The sequence below is a fragment of the Anomalospiza imberbis genome, chromosome 8 (assembly GCF_031753505.1).
Source record: "Anomalospiza imberbis isolate Cuckoo-Finch-1a 21T00152 chromosome 8, ASM3175350v1, whole genome shotgun sequence".
NCBI lineage: Eukaryota > Metazoa > Chordata > Aves > Passeriformes > Viduidae > Anomalospiza > Anomalospiza imberbis.
Window position 1 is genome coordinate 17,734,262 of NC_089688.1, and position 21,281 is coordinate 17,755,542.

The window sequence follows — 21,281 nt, forward strand, 5'->3', positions numbered from 1 at the left end:
TTACACACTCACTTTTAATTGCATTAACCTGAGTTACCAGCCACAAAGACAAGATAAGCTTTTTGTTTTGGGATAAGGAAAGAACATCCCTAGAACAGATGTTGCTGGATCTCTGATCACTCTGTGCTTGTTCCCTAGACCCTGCAGCACTTCACACAGCAGGGACCCTGCTTATTGAAGCCCCACTGCCCAGGTGCAGCAATGCCCTAAGCAGTGCAGCAGAGACACAGTTTGTTTTATGCACCAACTCACAGGCAAACTGGCTGCCTTTGCAAAGCTTGGATCAAGCTAAAGAGTTGGATGTCTCAAGAAAGTGACCGAATGATAAAGTCTTTTCCAGGCTGGACACTGCAGAAGAATACACTCTTTGTCAGCAGTGTGCAATGCACAAAAATTAGTTCAAGTGGGAGGGGAGAAAGCTGGACAAATAGAGGTTTGGAGGTGGGGGAGGTAACAAGGAGCAACATCTTTCAATACAGTTAAAATACCAGAAACAGCCTTAGCCCATGACCTGATCTGCAGGTCCAGCTCCCAGTACATATCTCAGCCTCTTGAGCTTGAGCTAAAGTTCTTCGGAAAGGTCTTCCAGAAAAGAAAATGAATAACCTAAAGGGTAGATGTCTACCAGGTCTCCCATCATTAAAACAAAAAAAAGAAAAACAAAACAAAAAAACTACAATAATGTTCTACAGAGAGGTCCTTCTGCAGAGTATTCAGCTGTTAACTGCACACTTGAGCAATCCCAGAGTATGAGCATTCATTAGTTAGCACAAAAAAAATCAAAACAAAACCAAATCCCACACAGGACAGAAGACGGACAGGGCAGGAAAACTTTCCCACCACCACTAAACATACTAGAAGAAGTTCAAGATATTCCTGCAAGAGAACTGAAGGAAATCCAGTATTCTGACTTTGCTGGTACCACCTTGTTCTCCTTGGACAGATGTGTGAGAATACATCTCAGTTGTTTGCTGAGCCTCTAAACTCGTCTGACAGTGCCAATAGCTGACAGCTGATTGGAAATCCATCTCTTGTGCAAAGTGCTCCCTTGCCCTTGTAAAGCAGCAGATACTTCCCTTTCTTCTTGGCTTGAGGGTGATCTAATCTCAGGGAAGAGGCACGTAAACCACCTGCTTGAGGGGCTGGACAATCTCCTGGCAACAATTCTCCATTTCATTTTAAAGCAAGCTCCAGGCAGCCCCCAGCAGGGGGAAGTTTTCCAGGCTCTGGAAAAGCTGAAGCGTTTACTAAGGCCACTGTCAGAGAAGCGGTAGCTAGAACAGATGGAGAAAGCACCCTCCTCTCCAGCTGTTCCAGCCTGGCAGCAAGTCAGCTCCATGGAAAGGTACTAGATGCTATATGTCAGAGGAACCCCCAGACTACCTACAGGATACTGAAATTTGAGTATGTAAGAAGTTTTAGAACTGTTACGTATATAACTTCACATGGACATGCAGAGGCTGATGGTTTTGGCACATACTTGGTTCAGACAATCAATCTGACAGCTTCAACAAAGCATTTCAAGAAATTTTTTGGTTTTCTTTTTCATTTCTATTACTGAAACATTACAGTTTTAAACTCTCCTTGTTTTCACAAAATATTTGGGAAGCTAACAAAACGTTTGTCTTACCTTTTGATAATATGACATTACCTAAAGGAATTAAATGGTCCCAGGTGAAAATAGCTGAGAGTCATTTACTGCAATAACCACCACCATGTATTTAAAATAACAATCTTCAGATGCATTCATGGCAAGAGGAAGGCAGAGCCTCTGATATCCTTACCATGTGGACATAGTGTGACATTACCCAAATGCATAGCTGTACAAAATGGAGCTAAAGAACAATTAGTCCTTCCCTCACTTCTACTCCAGATGGCAAAAATCACAGTGAAGGTCAGCAATAAAATAAGCTAATATTGACAACTTTCAGAAAGCCATCCAAAGCTTGCATGTAAGTGAACCATCCATGCTTTGAGTTTCACAGCAAAATACAAATTTCAACCAAAACAAAGCAGTTCTTCAACACTAGCTCATTTAAAAAAATCATTGAAGAAAAATCTTCAATGCATTGGTGACTTTGATAGATATTTGTGTCAGTCTTGAATGTGAAAAAATTTGAAAAAAGTACACTCAGAAAAGACAAAACACGCCAGGAAAAAAATTATAGTTAAAGAGTTTTCATTGAAAATTCAACCAGAAAAGTGTGAGTGAAAATCTGATTAAATAAAGATCCCTAATATCTAGTAAAATAATATACTATAACCACTACCACCTCTTTTATAAGCTGAAAAATCCATATAAATAATATAATCCAGGACATTCATGCTCTAGGGAGCTCCTTAAGTTTCCTAAAATTTAAGCCAATACATGTCTGTTGTCAAACATACTGCCAGTCCAAATCCTGGCAGACAGAATGAGCTAGCAGGGGATCAGGCCAGCAGAGTCCATGCATACAAACCAGATACCATTTTGGGAGGGGAGAGAAGGGGTATTGTCAAGATTAAAACAAAACAAAAACATTTTGAGAAAACTGAGCAATATTTGGGAGATACAGAAGTCAGATGTCTAGATCCATCATCCCATTGGAAATTCAAGATTCTTTATGTCTAAACCACACTTAGTTTCTCCTTTGAATGCAGTCAGGCCCAGGCAGATCATCTCAGCAGTCAGCTAATGAAGGTAAGAGTGCAGAACTGCCACTCAATTATTTTGCATAAATAAAGGCAACCCTAGAAACTCTCATTCTAGACCCTAACATGTTGATTGATTGCTACATGTACAAGGTCTGACACAACCTGATGGGTTGGAAGGCTCAACACAAGATTAATGTATGAAAGATAGACAAACCTGTCTGGGTCAAATAAAATTGAGATTTTATATATAATTTTTATTATATAAATTGCATTTATATTTACACAGAGCAAAAATTTCAAGTAGATATTAGCATATTTGCGCAGTAAGAAAGGTGGATATGCTTGCATTTCATCAGCAACAAACCCCACTTACTCCACAGTATGATTCTTTTGAGACTAATTTCTGTTAATACATGTAAGTCAGTCTGTATAGCAGGAGCTGCTCAAGGTGGGATTTCTGTAATTCTTAACAATTTGACCTTTTAGACCTAGAGTTAATGCATGTCTTCTCCTTAAACAGCACACACACACATCAACTTTAGACTAGGGTTTACAAAATCAGGAGCCCAATGTCTAAATTTGGATTTCAAATGCTAAAACATTAGGCAGATCTTCCAAAAACTCCAAGGACTTAACAGATCCCTGTAAAAATGAACTGGTGCAGACTGAGTGTCCTAAGATTTTTTGAATAACGCATCTGCTTTGCACATTTTTCCTCCAGCCAGAGCTCTTGGCTCCACCATCTGAAATTCTTGATTTAAAGTTTATATTCCCTCTCATTTCTTAAGAAATACAGTAGTGTGTTGCCTGCCACTGAAAAGGAAAGCCAGCTGCTGAACACTGTTGTGTGAATAATGAACTTTTACATTTCTGGACAATGCTAAACATCTGGAAGCCAGAGGTAAAGATTTCAGTTTTAGTTAAGCCAACCGCTTATATTCTAGGGGAAAAATACTTTAACCAAGTAAATTTTTAAAAATTTCAGGATGGCAGCGGAATATGTTATTCTAGTTCAATGATTAATTGCAGACATGACAGAGTATTAGTGGCTGAAGGTATTTATTAATCATTCCTTTACTAGGAAACAAATGGTTTTTGTAATTCCCAACTATATCAGAGTTACATCTCTAGAACTGGGCAAGTATTCATTTTGGAAGCTTTTTTAGACATAAGGCCAGGATTACATGGCTTTGGGGATTTTCCTCACCGTTCCCTCCTCCCCAAAAGGGAAAAACTCATTTGAAGAAGATAAATGTTAGCACCACATTGCATCATTACTATTAAACAGGTGAGCTGGGCTTCACAGAGAATGGACATAAGCCAGCCAGTATGAAACGTGCACTCGTGAAAAGCTCACAATTTATACTAATACCCATGCTCAAAATTCAGAAGAATGTGTTAGAATTTTCAAGCTTGGCCAATAAAAGCTTGTTTTGCCTGATCTGTAAAATTATTTATACTATGATCTTTTCCATATCAATCAAATAATCTGTAAGCCAGGGTAAATTATAGACTTCCTCTTCAAAAGTTAAAGCCTTCTTAAAATGAAAAGCTTTCTTTCTACGTCAGATTCAGCATGGCTTATTCCCAGGATTTCCAAAACACATGGTGAAGCAAGTAGAAGTGGCTTCCAGGCCACAGTGGAAACACTCTATGACTCTCCACAGATTTCCAAATAGCCATTGGACTCAGAAGAAAGAAAAGACTATTCTGGCAATGTAATAACAGAGGTAGAAGAGTACATTACAATCAGTCTTAGTACATATATATCTAAATACTTTAACTCCCTTGAAGACCAACTACATTTCTTATAAGAGCCTGAAACTACAAAGTGATTTTTCTAGCCTAGTATTTATTAATAAAGTGACATGCTACCTCCCCTAAGGCTTTTTTCCTGTGAGAGCAGAGCAATGTAAACCATCCTCACCCTTTCAAACCTTAGTCTTCATCATCCCCTGCCCTCCAAATACACACTTCTAGTATGTTTAATATAAACTGCAAAGGAAATGTTTTTGAAAACTCCAGTTCTCTGGGCTCCTAAGACTCTGAAAAATAACCTGCTGAGAGAAGAATTAAACCTTCATCGTTTAAAGTAACAATTTATAGTTTATCTGTTCTTCACAGAAGACATTAGCACAGAAAACATGAGCTTAGTGTAGATCACCAGACTGTATGAGAGACAGCATGAAAGTACACATTTTGTATTCACAGATTGCCTTGCCCCAGGTGACCTAAAATGCATTCCTGTTAACTAGGTTAGGCTAAGTTTACAATGGAGCACAGATCTGTTAAGAAAAGGCTCACAGGCTTAAAAAAAAAAAAGAAAAAAAGAAAGGATCAAAAGTCACCTGTTCTATCAGGAATAACATTTCAAAACATCTGGCCTTATCCTATTAAAGAATTTCTAGTCCAGAAGGAGTCAAAAGGTTCCGAGTTTATAAAAAGTTCTTCTGATTTGACTATATCCATTGCTTTCTCTTCTCCATCCAATCACTGTAATTCCAAGAGAAATTCAGTCATATCATCTGACACTCCCGTGACAGTAAAATTTTCACTGGCATTTGGACATTTTTTCATATTAATGGCCATATTTTAGGAAATTCACAAGTGTCTACCTTCTTTGCTTTTTCCTTCAAATAATGACTCCGCAGCCAAAAGCACTTGTGTAGTGGATAACTGAATTCCTTTAATTCTGATGAACTCAAAAAATTAAATAATTTTAGGAGCAGGCATCAACAAATGAAGAAAGCTAGGCTGGAAATTCCAATACAGCTTTAGCCACACTGTGCTAGAGAGTACATCCCCAGGTTTTCACTTTCAGGACATTAGCAAGCTCTTGGGCCTCTGGTGTTGAACTACAGAGAGAACACGAAAATATCCCGAATAGTCAAGCCTTACACATGGATAAAGTCCCCTTTTGCAGCTGGTTGTGGCAAAGCTGCCATTGTTACTGTTCCATTTCTGTCAGTAGAAGGGCAGTGTTGGCTGGAGTGCTAGCACAGATCTGAGCAGCAGGCAGGCACACTGGCTGACATCAGCAATTCCTGCCTGGCACTGCCATGGATCCACTGCTGCTCTTGCACAGTTCACACCAGCTTAGACACCAAAGAGGAAGATCAGCTAAGCACACAGATTGTAAGAAGCAGCTTTACTAAAAATACCTGAAGGCATCTTGATGCCCTTAGCACTCTACACTGCTGTAAAAGGAACCCTTTCCTAACAGATCCCAGTGTACACAGAGAACAGGCAGACGATTAATGTATGCACACTTTTGCACTTACTAACTTCAAAGAATCCTTGCTTCTAGAAAGAGGGGAGGATCTGCTTTGGCTCACAGAGAGACAACTCTTCACTGACTGCAGAACTTAAAGTTAATGGCATAGAGGTCTGAGCTTGACCAAAAATATCTGGACTCCTATTGCCGAAGATGTCTTGCTGAAGGCAATTAAGAAATAACTCCTTATGTGTAGCTTAGTATTTTTATTGAAGTTACCAAGACCAAAGCAGAACCCTGTGCTGATGTTGGGATTAAAAATGAAGGCCAAACTGAGCTTTCTAAGAGGAAACAGCTGTAACTTCAAAAAATTACTAAGGGAGAACACTGAATTTCTTCTTACTGGTCCTCCTCAATCCCTACATATCCCCTTCAGTAAGACAGTTACCCTACAGGCCCACAGCAACAATTATGACACTTTCCACAGACCTCCACCAGCTTCAGAATCAGGGCTGAGGTGATAAAATTTCTCTTACCAAGCATGATCATAAGCAGAATATTTCCATTCGTACTAACTTCCTCTATTATCTGCTGCGATGTGTTTGGGTCACAGAGCTAGCTAAAGGTAGGATATCTACTTCCATATTCTAGAGTATTGGCAACACATGACACTTATGATCTGTGCCCAAGACCTATAAAGGACACAGGGACAGAAACAGGCAGCTTAAACCTGGTGTGTCCACTCAAAGTGGACCAGAATTAATTTAATCTGGAAAATATCTTCTGCTGAACTCTTCCAGAAGGCATCATTTTGAATCTCCGATTCATATACAAAATACACACTGTAAAACCAGAGCCTTTGCGGTCTCTGTGGAGCAGAAGGATTCTCACACAATAGTGATCTTTGCAGACACTCCTCTTTGTGTTAATAAAAGTAATCTTTCTCCTCATTACACTATTATGCCAGTACAGCCTTTCTTTTGACACAATTATACTGGAACAGAATTACTAATATAGACAAGGCTCTTCATCTCTCAAACTAACAGTTGCCAGAGTGCTTATAAATCTTCATAGTAAAATACACAATCCAGGGAAGCAACACAGTTTGCACTATTATCCTTCAATGCAAACACATGGCCAGTTTTAACAGTTTTTCTCTATTGTCTTACACACGCTCCCTTTTAACACTGTATACTTTTGATTTCACAGCTCTTTTCTTTGTTATCTCAAATTCCTCCTGCCCCTTCCCCCAAGTTTTCATGTCTGTCTGACAGCTGGTGGTTAAAAATAAACTCCAGAACTAATAACAGTGCTTTAGGAGTCCAGGATGATACATAACATCTTTGATACCACACAGAAACATGGGTAACAACATCTTAAGTGGACTTCACTTAGGTGAGCAATGAACTCTTGCTAAGATTCAAAGGCAAACTTTGAAAGCATATGTCTTTACAGGCCTGTGCACCTGCCACAAACTTCAATAAAGTAAACATTTAAAGTCTGTCAAAAGAAAAAGCTGTATCATGGCCAATGACCTGAACTTTGGCTTCCTAATGGAAGAAACCACATTCATTTCAATTAGAGTGCTTGAAAAATATTAGGAATATTAAGCTCATCAGAATGTAGTACACTATACAGACCACAGCCCTGACTCCAGCTGCCTCACTGCCTTTAGAGAACAGTACCTTGAGCAGAGCCCCTGTGATGAGTACAGTAGAGACACTGTGAAGCTTATCATGAACTCTAGGGAATAAAGTTGTTGTAATGCTAGTAAATTCAACATCTATTAGCCACACTGCAATTAGGGGTACTCAGCACTCATGCATTCCCTACAGTGAAACAATACCTGGATAACTAGCATGGGGAGTTAAATCCCTTCCCAGTAAAAAAACAAACACCCCCCCCCAAAAAAAAACCCAAGCCATAAAAAATACCAGATCAAACAAACAAACAAAACCCCCTGCATGTTCTTAAGCTGGGTGTAAGGCTTAAGTGCTACCCCATAGGCAACACATCCTTGTCATATTTCCTCCTCCCTATGAAGTTCAAAAAGCCCAGAGCAAGCAGGTTCTCACTGTTAGCACACTATCCCTAAACCATTTCAGACAAATACAGAGGGGTTTTGCCTGTGAACCCTCTCTCACAGGTGTTTGACACTGGGCCAGCTGCCACTTCAAACTGGTACTAGAGCATTCATAAGCACCCCAGATAGCAGTTTCTCAGTTGTATTCTCTTTTGGATCCTGGATCAACACACTATCAGCTGCACCTCCCTTCCCTCCTCCCCCCCCCACACACTTTTTGTGGGCCTTGTGAAAAGAACTTGTGTTTTAGTTTCCTTACCTTTGCTTCCCAGAATGACTTCCACATGGTATTTCCAAGTCAGTGTATTCTACTGAGCAGTTAAGGTGCAGTGCTAACACGTACCTCAAAAGCATGAGTGGTGCTGCCTTACGGGATTGCCAGGATCAGAGAACAGAATCACAGAATCATTAGGGTTGGAGAAGACCTCCAAGACTGAGTCCACCCTTTGACTGAACATCACAATGTCAACTAAACCATAGCATTAAGTGCCACATCCAGTCTTTTCTTGAACACTACCAGGGACAGTGACTTCACCACCTCCCTGGGCAGCCTGTTCCAAGGCTTGACAAGACTTTCAGTGAATAAATTCTTCCTAATGTCTGCCCTGAGCCTCCCCTGGCACAGCTTGAGACCTTTTCCTCTTGTCTTTATTTCACTTCTGCTAGAATTTAGTGTGTGCTGTGACATCACCATATATCATGTATCTTGTTTTACTTCATCATGCTAACCTAATAGAGTATTTTATTAGCCTTAGAGATCCCAGACATTGCATAAATCTTGTGGAGAATTCAACCATTGTTATTGCAAGTGGGAGCACAGCTGTTTCTTGGGCTGAACTAAACTTAACCCATAACAGCAGCAACAGAGCACACAAGCTGTAAAACGTCACTGAAGACTTGATTTCTGACAAACTAGCAAGAAATATAGAGATGGTACTACATAACTCATCATGATGATAGTTTGATCAGCATATCTCTATGTAACAAATCTGTACTTGCACCAGAATACTTAAAAAAAAAATCCCTCTACTAACTACACATGCCTTAGGACTTAATATATTATCCTCAAGGCAGAATATTCAATAGCAGAACTCACTCTGGAAGGTCTCAGCAGGAAGTATTCAAAATCTCGCCTAATTTGCACTGAAAAATCAACCTGAGGGGATCAAATTATCCTTGTACATTTCCACTACAATGTGCCATCACGCTACAAAGCCGTATTTCTATACCCACAGGGCAACCTATATAAAATGCTATATTTGTCTCTCAGGAATACAATGGGTTAAGGAAGACTGCTCAAAACCAGTCAGAGGTTACATTTTAATGATCTGCACTAGCAGAAAGCCCTATTCATGAAACTTCTTAAGTCTCATGCTCCTTTCACAGCAGGTCTTATGTGATTGCAATTGAAGTTTTAAAAACCATCATTCTTTAAAGCCAGCACGTGCATTAAAGACAGCTAGGTGCTACTGATCAGGGATCAAATGTAGAACTTCTCCTGGAATACAAATCCCAGGACAGCAGAACACAGGAATGTTATTGCAGCCCATTTCCAGTCCTACTTTCAGCTGCCCATGGCCCCAGAGCACTGAGGGATGGGTACAACTTGGAGATCAAACACTTCTAATAAAACAAAGGCAGGATCTTGTTTATTTCATGAAGCAGGATCATTACCTGCCAAATGTAAACATAAGCCTTGGGCATTGCATATGCTAGGGGGAAAAAGAAAACAAAGCAAAAAGCAATTACAGGCTGCAGGTGCCTCCTGATGCCCTTCAAAATGTTTTAAATTGATAACATAAGGTGAGCCAAAACATCCTTAACTATCAGAGAGCCTCATCACCCTCAGGGGAAAAGAGGAGCCTAATAACTGTTCAGCACAAAACTCTGGATGCAGTCCGAAGACCTTCACCTGCAAAGAGTCATCACCTTAAGCAGGCAGAAGAGGACTGCTCAAGCTGTAGGGATACAGCATTGGACTGAACACTTACTGAAATCAATAAGGTTACATGAATTGAGAGCAAAGTTCAGTCCTTTTTTTTTCCACATTCTATTTTTGTAAGAATTCAGTGGCATGATACAGTCAAGCATTCAGGGAAAGTACAGATCAGAAAATCAGTAAGCAGGGAAGCCTTGCTCACAGAAGATTTGAGCTGCTAGCATTTATCTGCACGAGGGAAATGAGGGACTCCGTTAACTTACTCAAGTACCAGTTCATCAACTTGAATCCATTAGTAAAAGAAGCCTAGAAATACTGGCAACTGATTGATACTTCTGTTGAACTAAAGGAAGTTATCAAGGTCTGGATAGGCCATTAAAGCTATTTTTTCAGTTCAATAAAAGAATCTCAGTTGAATTAAGAAAGGAGTGATCTCGAGGAAATTAGTTAGCACCTTTTGCAAAATACCAATGCATTAAAGTTGCAAAATGTTGAAGATACATATTTTGAAAAATAAATTTAGCAGGCTCAGAATGGGGAAAGAGGAAAACAGTCAGACAGATGCCACTAAATAGCCCATAAGCACTGGGTCAGTATGTTAACCTGAAACCATCCAAGTGGCTTCCCCACACAGTCATTACTCTGCGTGTCTATACAGAACATGTTCTGCTCTTATATTACAGTTTTAAGACTAAAACAAGATTCAAATAGATAAACAATCTGAACTTAAATGTTTTCAAATACATTGAAAACATTTGATTTTGGCATCTGAGACAGCAGCTGTATATTGTGAATACACGGAGTGTGTTCAGTATAGAATACTACAGAATCACAGAATATTCTGAGTTGGAAGGGACCCACAAGGATCACCGAGCCCAGCTTTTAAGTGAACGACCCATACGGGCATCAAGCCCACAACCTTGGCATCATTAGCACCACGCTCTAACCAACTGAAGAAATGTGCAGAAATGCATTCAATACTGTATTCTGCCTACAGAGCACAGTACTGGCTCCACAGGCTGGGCAAAGACGTCGTTAGAGAACTCTTGCTTGCTGATTCGCTTTGAGGAGACACGAATGAACAAGACTGAGTAGCTAGTTTTCTCTGAGAGGATGAACTCACGCTCCAGGGATTCAAGACGTGTGCCATCACCGACAGCAAGAGCCCAAGCAGAAGCTGGAAAGAACCAGCACCATCTAGTGCTCAGGAGAGACGGAGCAAGCAGAGCAGAGAACAACGCACCTACACTTCCCAGGCACAGAGCTTCAGGATACACGCTCTCAAGGAGACTCAAACTGCACTTGAGCATGAAAAGACACTGCAGCTGGGAAAAGGCAAGCAGATATACCTGTCATCATCTGACTGTTAAAACGTTACCACCTCAACCCAAGAAAAAAGGTAATAATACAAAACAGTTTCCAGACTATGACTGCAAAGCATACAATTTTATCATTCTGGGCGCTCCTTTGGAAAGACAATTTAGAAAAGACATTTATTGTCTCTCATCCCTCAATAAGTGGAAAAGTCTATCTTATGTTCCAAGAGACAGGTTTTTAGTGACCTACTGCATGCTCTCAGCTATGCTCCAGATATCTAGAAGTAATAAACATAGCTCTGACAGGGCCCTCCACTGCAAAACCAAGATCACCAATCTTCTTGTCCAGGTCAATGCAATGCCATGGACATGGTAACATCCTCAGCTCTCTCTTGCTAAGTGTTTCCAGAATGCACTCCTGCAACTACTCTGTCTTAAACTTTCATGTAGGACCCAAAATTACTTTATTTTGCTGCCATTTCCCTAGCCAATATGGTGGATGCCAAATCCCAGGAATCTAAATATACCTCTCAAATATCAACATCATCACATATTCAGATATGCACAGTCAGTTTTCAGCAGTAGACTTCAGGAGAAAACTTAATTACCAATGCCAAACTCAGGATCCTGCTGTTAATTAGAATTGCAATTTGCATTGAATAATAGAGAACATGGAATGCTTTTCAATGTATGAATTTCTAATTTCGCCTCCTGGTATTTTAATTACACACCATCTCAACAGGAACTGAGATAAAAAGGCCACAAAAATAGCTTAATTGGTGTCGATCACCTGGGATGCAGAAGCGTACCAGATCAGACTGCTCTGTGGGCATCATTCCACCTACTGGTACAAGACAAACAAGCTGCCACTCCAAATTCTCTGTCAAATACAGTCAACAACACAAATGGACCCCTACAGAACAAGTAGACAATAATTATTGTTCCTGTAAGAATTAGGACTCCTACCTTCTTATTCTGCCTTTCTTGATTTTCCTTCTTGTTATAGAGCCCAGCCAAGGCCACGAAGTAGCTTCTGCATAAGCCTTGCAAAAAGTTTCTGCATGAGGCATTTTATTTTGCCCCAGCCTAACTTCTGGCAAAATGCAACCACTACTCCATCTTTGAAGGATTCAGTATTCTGTGCAAGTTCCTTTTGTAAGGGCAAGTTGCCTATAGTGAATTAAGTCTTTATAACTAACTGAAAGAGCACACCATAGAGAACTGACTTCTAAAGTCTTGAAAATAACCTTTGACATGTAAATCATGTATAGGCAGTGATCCTTGCTCTTGCTAAGTCTGCAAAAATACCAAGGTAACAAAAATGAGGACTGAACTGCTTCACTAAGGAGAGAGCAGTTGCTAACTCAACTGGAGCACAAAAAACAACCTGAAGATGCAGTTTTTATCACCTTGGTTGGATTGACCTGGAGTCCAACTGGTTTGAGAACTTTTATTCAGTCATGAGAGCTGAAATGAAAGATCTGATTAAATATACAGAAACACTATCAACCCTTTCAGCAGCTGTTTCCAATTAAAAAATTAAACTCATTACAAAACTGCACTCTAATTCTCACAGAAAGTCTCAGCTAAGAGCTGTCACTATTCACCTTGGCAAAGAGCACTGTGTCAAGAAACAGGAACTAGCTATCATCAGTGATAAGTGACGTCAAAATATGTACCATGAGTACCTCCTAACTTCTGAACCTTTTTACCACTCCCCTTCTGGATTCGAAAAACCTTACTATATCAGGAAATTCTCTGTCTGCAGAAGAACTTGAGCATCTCATAGTGCTGCAAAGACTGGGGAATGAAACTAGGTAGACCACTTGCCACAAGACATTAAAACATTGTTTCCTAAAGGTCAGACTTCAGGAGCACTTAAGTCATCAGCATTCCTAAAGACTCTCAGAGCTTAATCCCTGTGGCTTCTTACAAGCTGCATTACACCACTCCAAAATGCACTGTAACTCCAGGTCAGCATCTTATTGTTCTGTTGCCCCTAGCAACAGCAGATGCTGTTTTTGTTGCCAGATTCAGACTCCTCTTCCAAACAACATCACTTCCATCCATAAATACCAGCTGCTGTGGAATTATTACCCCAAATGGCACAATATTTGCACCTGACCTCATACTACCCTCATAACTTTACAAAAACATCCCCCACCACCTGCTAATGTGCACTGGAGTACGAGAGCAACTTGTACCCACAGCTTACCCCACCATTCCACTTTGAACTTCTATGGTGAAGGGAAGCATGAATGGATTCAAAAAGGGTCCAGAAACTTACACAGTTTCCCCAAAAAGGAATACAGAGAATATATTTCAGGAAGTCCTGTCACCAGATCTAACACTGGTTTGACTGTAGAACTGTTCAGCCGTCTCTCATGTCCCTAGTTAACCCTTCTCCCAGCTGCCCTATACAGCTTAGAAATGAACTTGATGAAACATGAATAATACACAATGCCCATCATTAGTTCTTGTTACTCAGCAGAAAATCAATACATGCTCTGTTACAGCACAGGACATGCTGTTACTCTAGTCCCTGCCCTCTGAGGGAACAGCTCTCACAGCCAAACTTAACACAGCCTGTAGCAAAGGAGAGGTGGCAAGATCTCAGCAACAGTTGCACAACAAGTACACTGAATGCCTTCGCCATTAATCACTAATTAGGGTTTTGGAGATAACTGGTACCACAGACTTTGGAGCTCTTCGGGCATTTCTCAGATCTCAGTCTCTTCTCTTTGCCAGATAAACTGGTATAGCAATAGGTACACTTTAGGAATGTTACACTCCATTCTTAGTTTTGTTAGTTAAAGCTCTGATGCTTACTAGCACAGCAAAACCTTAATCTATACTTGAGCTATTGAATGTACTTTATTCACAAAATCCCCAACTTAGCTAAGAGAGTTTAAAAAAAAAAATCTTACTATCCCTATAGAAACTGTAGAGTCCTAGCTTATAGTGGCATAAATGAAACACATTTAGGCAGCAATGTGATCATGGCCATACATCCAACACAGGGAAAGATGGGCAGTGGTGGGAACTAAAGATCTGGGTCCTGCAAGATGATTTGTGCCCCCCTTCCTATCTGGCATTTGCTTCAGAGCTGTTCACTATGTGGGTGTTCTACAGGCTGGCAACCACACAGAACACGGTCATTTCAGAACACATGCAAAAAAAGAAAAGGCATTTATGCCAAAACCAGCACAGAATAAATGTACTGTGAACAAAATGGGGAACTCTTCAGGCCACGTTTTCCAGTGACGTCTGTGTCAATCACATTCTGTATTGACTGGCTATTTATAGTGTTTTTCAAGACTTACTATCCATGTAGCAACTAAGTTGACAAACAGGATTTAGCTGCTGTAAGTTAGGGAAAACATCTTCATTTTGCAGACAAGTCAGTGGTAGACTAAGACTGAATAGTTTTTTCAGGGAATACAGAAAAGTGTGATGTCAAAACACCAGACTGAACACAAATATCCTGGGATCCACAACCATGCCAAACAGTGCCACTTTTTTCCACCTTTCTGAATAGCCCCTTGCAACTAGCCACATGTATTGTAAAATGCAGGCAAACCAAATGGGAAGAATGCTGATGTCTAACTCCAGTTCAGAAGGCTGAATAATTTCTTTATTATAACTATGCTATAATACATTAATATACTATATAATGGAAGAAACTAAAACTACATACCTACTCTATCATATCTAACTACTAACAACTTGTGACCCTGTTCGTGAGAGTCCAGACACAAGTGTATCTGATTGGCCATCAGGCTCAAACAATCCTCACCAGAATCCAATAAAGCAATCACCCCAGGTAAACAATTCTCCAAGCACATTCCACATAAGAAAAACAAGGAGCAGAAATAGAAATTGTTTTCTCTTTCTTTCTCTCTGTGCACCTCTATGAAAAATCCTGAGAAATGTTCTGCCACACACATGGCCCTGCTTTACCAACTCACCTGAAGCAACAGCTACCTACAGTTTAAGACAATTCTTTTGCAGGCCACAGTAATATAACCTGATAAGTTGGACAAGTAGCACAGAATTACTATTTTGCCATCTGGAATCAGAAGAACTTCAAATCTGCAGGAAACTCAATAAAGCCAGTCTATGGCTCAGTTAATTATTTCAGATCACTGCCAGAAGACATGGGATCATTCACAATCACAACAATACAAGTGTTTTCACATCACAGATCCACAGTCCTTCTCCAACAGTACGGGACACAATTTTCGCAAAATGGTGCAGATGTGTCACATTCAGACCAATAATTAATGCCACTTCCCTGGAGAGCCTCCATACAGGCAACACTGTGGGGCCCTGCCTATGAGGACACCATGCAGTATAAGAGAAGAAAAAGGCATTAATGGATAGTGCACAGTGATAACTAAGAGGAAAAAAATTAATCCCTTCTCCCCCAATAGCTTCCTGCATGTCAAACAGAATTCTGTGACTGAGGTATTGCAAAACACTGCCTGATGGGGTCATTGGAAACCTTACAGCACTGCTTGATCTTGCTCTGCCTGATACTGTCTCAAGAGGGGTGTGCAAAAATGGTATTTTAAGCCAGCCTAACAGGATGGTAAGGAAATTACCCCAAAGAGTAAAAATGCACCTGACTTCACAGCAATAACATTCAAATACAGGGGCAAGTGTTCATTAAAAAAAAAAATCCATTAAAAAAACAAGAGGCAGCTTAAAGCAATTACTTTTATCTTCCCTACGGACAGCACAGATGCTGTGGGGAGAGACAATACTAAGCAGCATGGACAGGTAGTCCATGCAGGACAAGCTGGCAGTGAAGTGAAGCATGACTGAGTCAGTGCACTCAGATTTTAGCACAGTCACATTCGTCTGCCTCTTTGTTTCTAGGAACTCTGTCTTCAGGTACTGGGAGATAGATGAACAGGCTCAGTCCTTCCAGGGGCCTCATTCCTCTGCTGTAACACTGTAGCACTGCAACAGGTTTTTCTCCTCTGTAGGTCCTGCCACCTGAAACTACCTCCAAAATACACTGCATTCAAACCCATGTGCAGGGTTTGAATTCAAATATAATCAGAACTAAATCAACTGAATTAAATTGCTCCTATACTGCTACAGGGAAATGAATTCTGAATCTATCCTGGAGATACCAACTCTGTCCCCAGAGAGTGTTTATATGGGAGCTAAAATGACTGCAAAATTTTACATTAATACTACAGTGACAGATCATTAGATTTTCCACCTGAAAAAAATTCAACCTCTGTTCCATGCTAGGTCATCTATGTTCTTAAACCTTTCATCCAAAAGGGAAGTGTTTTGAAGCTTTTTGTCTACCCTCCTACCCACTTACCAAAATAATTAATATACATGAAAGAAATTGCATCCTGATACCACATGTCCCTCTTCCCTAAGTTCTGTGCCCGTTTCTCCTGTAGCAACCAGAAGAACGCATCCATAGAGAGACCACACAACGCTCCAAGCAAAGAGCTTCTCCAGACAGCAAAGTCAAGGATCATGATGCATCTCAACTACTGTAAAATGAAAATGAGGCACCACAGCAGCACTTATATCCGGAACAAAGAACACCACGTAGTCAAGTCCCTTTTCTCAGTCTCACTGGATAATCTCACCAGTGTATCAGAACATTCAGGAGTGATCAATACAACTCAATTACCGTTAGTGACAACTGATGGGAATGATGTGATGTTACAGTCAAAGCACAAAAAAATGCTGGCATACCTGGGGTAATTTCAAACAGATGTTTCCCTGGTTCATCAGGATTAGGTGGCAGCTCATTCACCTGACTGCCTTGCAGTAGTATCAAACCCTGTAATGGACACAAACATTAGTGAAAAGGGAAAGGCCACTGAAAGGGTAAGGAAAAGATGATAAAATGTATAGTAAACTCAAGTCCTGCTCATCTGCTGATCCCAACACTTTTCCACATTTCTGAGCAAGAAAAGATTTGAGCTGATCATCTACCTGCTTCACTGTCCTTCCTCTCACACTGGACACTGCTGGTTAAAGGCTGTTTGCTCTGGAATAACATTGCTCTGAGCATGCAGAAATTATTCTCCTTGGTTTCCATCACTAATTATCCCTTGCAAGAGTTCCATCTCACATTACATCTACTCTTTCTACACCCTTGAACTTCTGGTTACAGCATGCATTTGAATAAAATGGCCTTTTTTCCAGAAATCCTCACTACACAGAAGTTCCCAGGGAAATACTGGAAGAACGCAGTTAATTCAGGTTTGAAAGAAAATGGACTACCTTTTAATCCAAAATCCAGCTTCCCTAGAAAAAAAAAACTGAGCCCCTTTACTTCCCAAGTTCAAATGCTGCCAGTATTCAGCTTCATTTCCACTTTGAGTCCAAGCATAATTAACACAATGTACTCCCGTTTGGGAACTCTACATAGCTGGTGACATAGTATCTTCAAAGTGAAAAAAACCCTCTTAATGAATGAAACGAGCATTTAATCTCTGATATTTTATAGGGTTTCCAGCTAAGATTCTTCAGGACATATGCACAATCAGAAAGACAAAATACAGTAAGAACTGGGACTCTCAAGAGTTAAGCCACGAAGAGGGTAATCAGCAGTTCCTGCACTCAACTGCGCTGGAATGCAAACAGGGTCCAAAGCATCTTCTCTTGATGAACAGAAAATTAAGAAAGTTGTTTCAGTCAGGTTTTTCACACATCTCTGGTTGATGAGAAGGTAGCTATGCACGTTTACTAATCTGGCAACAATCAAATCCAAGACACATTGGACATCATAACATTGGTAATCAAAGCAAATTTTAGTCATGCTATTTGTCAGCTTCCAGATCCACATATAATGGAGTAATACAATTCGTGTCTCATGAGAAAGACAATCCAGAATTTCAACTAACAGAAGAGCTTTGCAGCCTTCTCTATAAAACAATGCAGCCAGACGTGTTACTTTTCATTGTCACTATTCAGTACAACTTCCATAGCTTTGCTTCTCAGGAATACATCCTCCTACAAATGCTTCGTTCAACAGTGTCAAGGCTCCGCTCCTGTCCCCTACTCATTGTAAGGGTAAGGTTGTGGTAGCACACTGTGAAGGAGAGCTTTTAGCAAAGTCCATGCTGAGCGGCTTCTCAAGAATGGTTCTAAGATTTTAAATTGAAGTAAAATACATCAACACAACAGGAAAAGCCTTCACCACCCTTACCTCTCAATCTTGTTTACCCTGCAATTTGACTCTGAGGGTCACTGAAATTAGAAGATAAACTGAAGATATTCCAGAGATAACAGGAAAACATAGGAAAGACAACTTGACAAAAATGCAGATGCATCCGAAATTATTCAAAATGGTATCAAAAAGTATTGTATAAAACATCATCTTTAGAGTCCAGTGGCCAGAACACATTCTAGAAAATTCTGCTCTTTTCTAAAGTACAAAATTCAAGCCCACTGCAGATGCATTAAAGCCTTTTATCATGTCAAGTCAATACTGAAGGAAGGGTTAATGAATTAGTTGCACAGTGGCTTCTATTCCCCTGGAAATGGGGGAGCGGTATATGCTCTCTCCTTTCCTGGGAGAGACAAGCCCACAGCTACTTTAAAAACACAAACATATCGACAGAGTCAGTAGGAGCATCAAAAACTCTTTGCAGGTCACTCCTCCCTTCCCCCTGTCCTCACAGGGGCAAAAAAAAGAAAACTCTGCAAAAAAGCAGTGACTGCAGATCCACCCTCTAACCTTTGGTCTCTGATGGAGTGGGCTGTGCAACTGCACCTGTCATGTGGCACACAAATATACACACCTTCTACAGTACTCAATCCATTAAGACAACAGAAAAATCCCTCTTCCCTCCAGAAAGCCTGTGTGATTATCCTGCCATTAGATTACAGCTCTACCTTTCCTGTAATATTATTAAAGGAAGAGTATCTACAGTTTTCTCTAAGAATCTGAAAGAGCTGGTTTTCATAAAAATAGGCAATGCAACATCCATGAAAAAAAGAGATGTTTTTTCATGTTTCTCTCTTGAAACATGCCCTAAATCTCATTTGACTTTACCAGGTAAACAACAAGAATACAACTCTCTTCCAGAGTATGTATAAATAATCAAGTAGGTGGAAGATCAATGGGAATTTCAGTGAAACTATTGATTTCATTTTTGCACACAAGCTTAAAGGCCATACTTAATAAATAAAACAAAAATACTTAAATTAAGCATGAGTACCTTTAGGGCTGAAGAAAATTAGGGATTAATATCAATAACAACTGGTGAAAATATCTCCATGGCCTATAAAAAAATCTCCCTACAACAAAGGGTCTCAGTTGTCTTCCTAAGATGCATGGGCACACCTGTGCCATTAACCTTTCATTCCAGAGAAACCCAAGCAACAGCTGTCTATAAGTCCCAAAAGCACATCTCTCTTGTGGGATGCATACAGTCCTAGCTGAAGTCAGATGCAAATCCTAATTTGCAACTCATACAAGAAAAGTCAGAACATAGTCCTGTATCATCCTATACAAAATGGCTTCCCACAGTGATAAATGAATGGCAACCCCATGCCCAAAAAGGGCCAGGGTTAAAGAAACCCTTTACAACATGACTACCTGAAGCCATTTTTTCCTCATCATGCTCACTGGCATGGTTCAAAAGTGCCCAGCTCTCCTACATGCATTGCATATGAAGGTAAGGTCTCTGGCTTGGAAGTGCAAAATCCAGCCGTTGCTGGCAGCATCCTGAGTAATCGAGTTACATCATCAAGTTCAAATCTCTCTAGCCTTTACACAGCAGACTTTCCATAACTATGGACCAAATCCCTGATCAGAAGAGTGCAAAATATAAGAAACGATGCAGTCAACATCCTCATTCATCTACCATATTTATGTTAGGCCCACAGGGGAATATTAATTTCCATTCTCACTCTACAATGAAATTTATGTGTGACAGTCAAGCAGGCAGCTGCATCAAGCAGTTTAATAATTGTCTATAATGAGTGTGTGGTTGGTGATGATATTACACAGTATGACTGTCACTCTAATGCCTGTACTGACTCATCAGGAGCCAGCAGCACAGGGACAATGTCTGGCTCATTCAATTATGTTCCCTCTGTTCAGTGACTCTGGTTAGAGGCCTGACAGTCAAAACAATGTCTATGTGAATTATGATGCATAATCTACTACAGCAACAGGAAAGACCTTAGTTCAAATGCTCTGAGAAAATTTTGCAGGCATTAGAAAAACATGAATAAGAAATTCTTCATCTCCTGTGTAAGCTTTAGCCCACAGCACAACACCCAATCCCTCCTTCCCACTAAAACACATATTACAGCCCATTCTCATCACGTAACCAAACCTACACACTCCACACACACAAGCCAGCTCTAAGCAGCTGGTTCACCTCATGGCTAACAATGGATTAGCTGGGAGATAACAAGTCCCAGCTGAGCAAGAAGGTTAATCACTCCTGCCTCAGTAATCTGCAACTCCATAGCTCTTCTTGTCAAACTCCAGTCTCATAGCTGACCATACTAAGATTTGGAGGTCAGCATGCCCTAGTGGGTAAGTAAACACCTTCTAACCTTTTCCCAAGCTCTATCACCTGTCTGGCAGTAGAAAAGCCTCCCTGCAATATCTTGTGCCTTTGAACCTCCTTACGTGTGTATGGTTTTGGTGAGGGTAGAAAACTACTGAAATGAGCTGTCAATCAAAGCATGGCTGTGATCGCACAGAAGTCACAACCATTAACTCCTGCAGTTCTCTAGTCATACCTGAGGTTTAGTTTCCTCTTCATCCTTGTAATAGAAGAGCTGATCCCCTCGCAGCACAAACCACCGCTGCTGCCAATTCTTCATAATGCTCCTTTGTTTCTTTAGCCAGCCACACTTCAGCACACGTTCCTGAGGGTTTGGAGAAGATGGTCTGGAGGGAGGCCCGATCTGTTCACCCATCACCAAACTCCTTGACCGGGCTGAAAAGGCAATTACAGAGTAAGTGAAACAAAGAAATAATAGTAAGAACACTCAGAGAGGCTAAATAACTGTTCCACACTTCCTTCCCAGATATGGACAGACATGCTTCCTTTTTGAACAGGTACTTGTTTTTCAGGGTGTACATTC

At 40.4% G+C, this 21,281-nt stretch overlaps 1 protein-coding gene across 4 annotated transcripts in view; it reads right to left on the reverse strand.

Annotated features, from left to right (window-relative positions):
- ARHGAP22 (Rho GTPase activating protein 22) overlaps positions 1-21,281 on the reverse strand; it is a 126,546-nt gene that overhangs the window by 88,385 nt on the left and 16,880 nt on the right. For all 4 annotated transcript variants that reach the window (XM_068197553.1, XM_068197550.1, XM_068197552.1 and 1 more), the window contains exons 2-3: positions 20,934-21,133; positions 16,917-17,004 (exon numbers count right to left, since the gene is read on the reverse strand). In XM_068197553.1, the coding sequence (XP_068053654.1) occupies positions 16,917-17,004; positions 20,934-21,113 (268 nt within the window). In that variant the 5' untranslated portion in view covers positions 21,114-21,133. The remainder of the gene's footprint in view (positions 1-16,916; positions 17,005-20,933; positions 21,134-21,281) is intronic.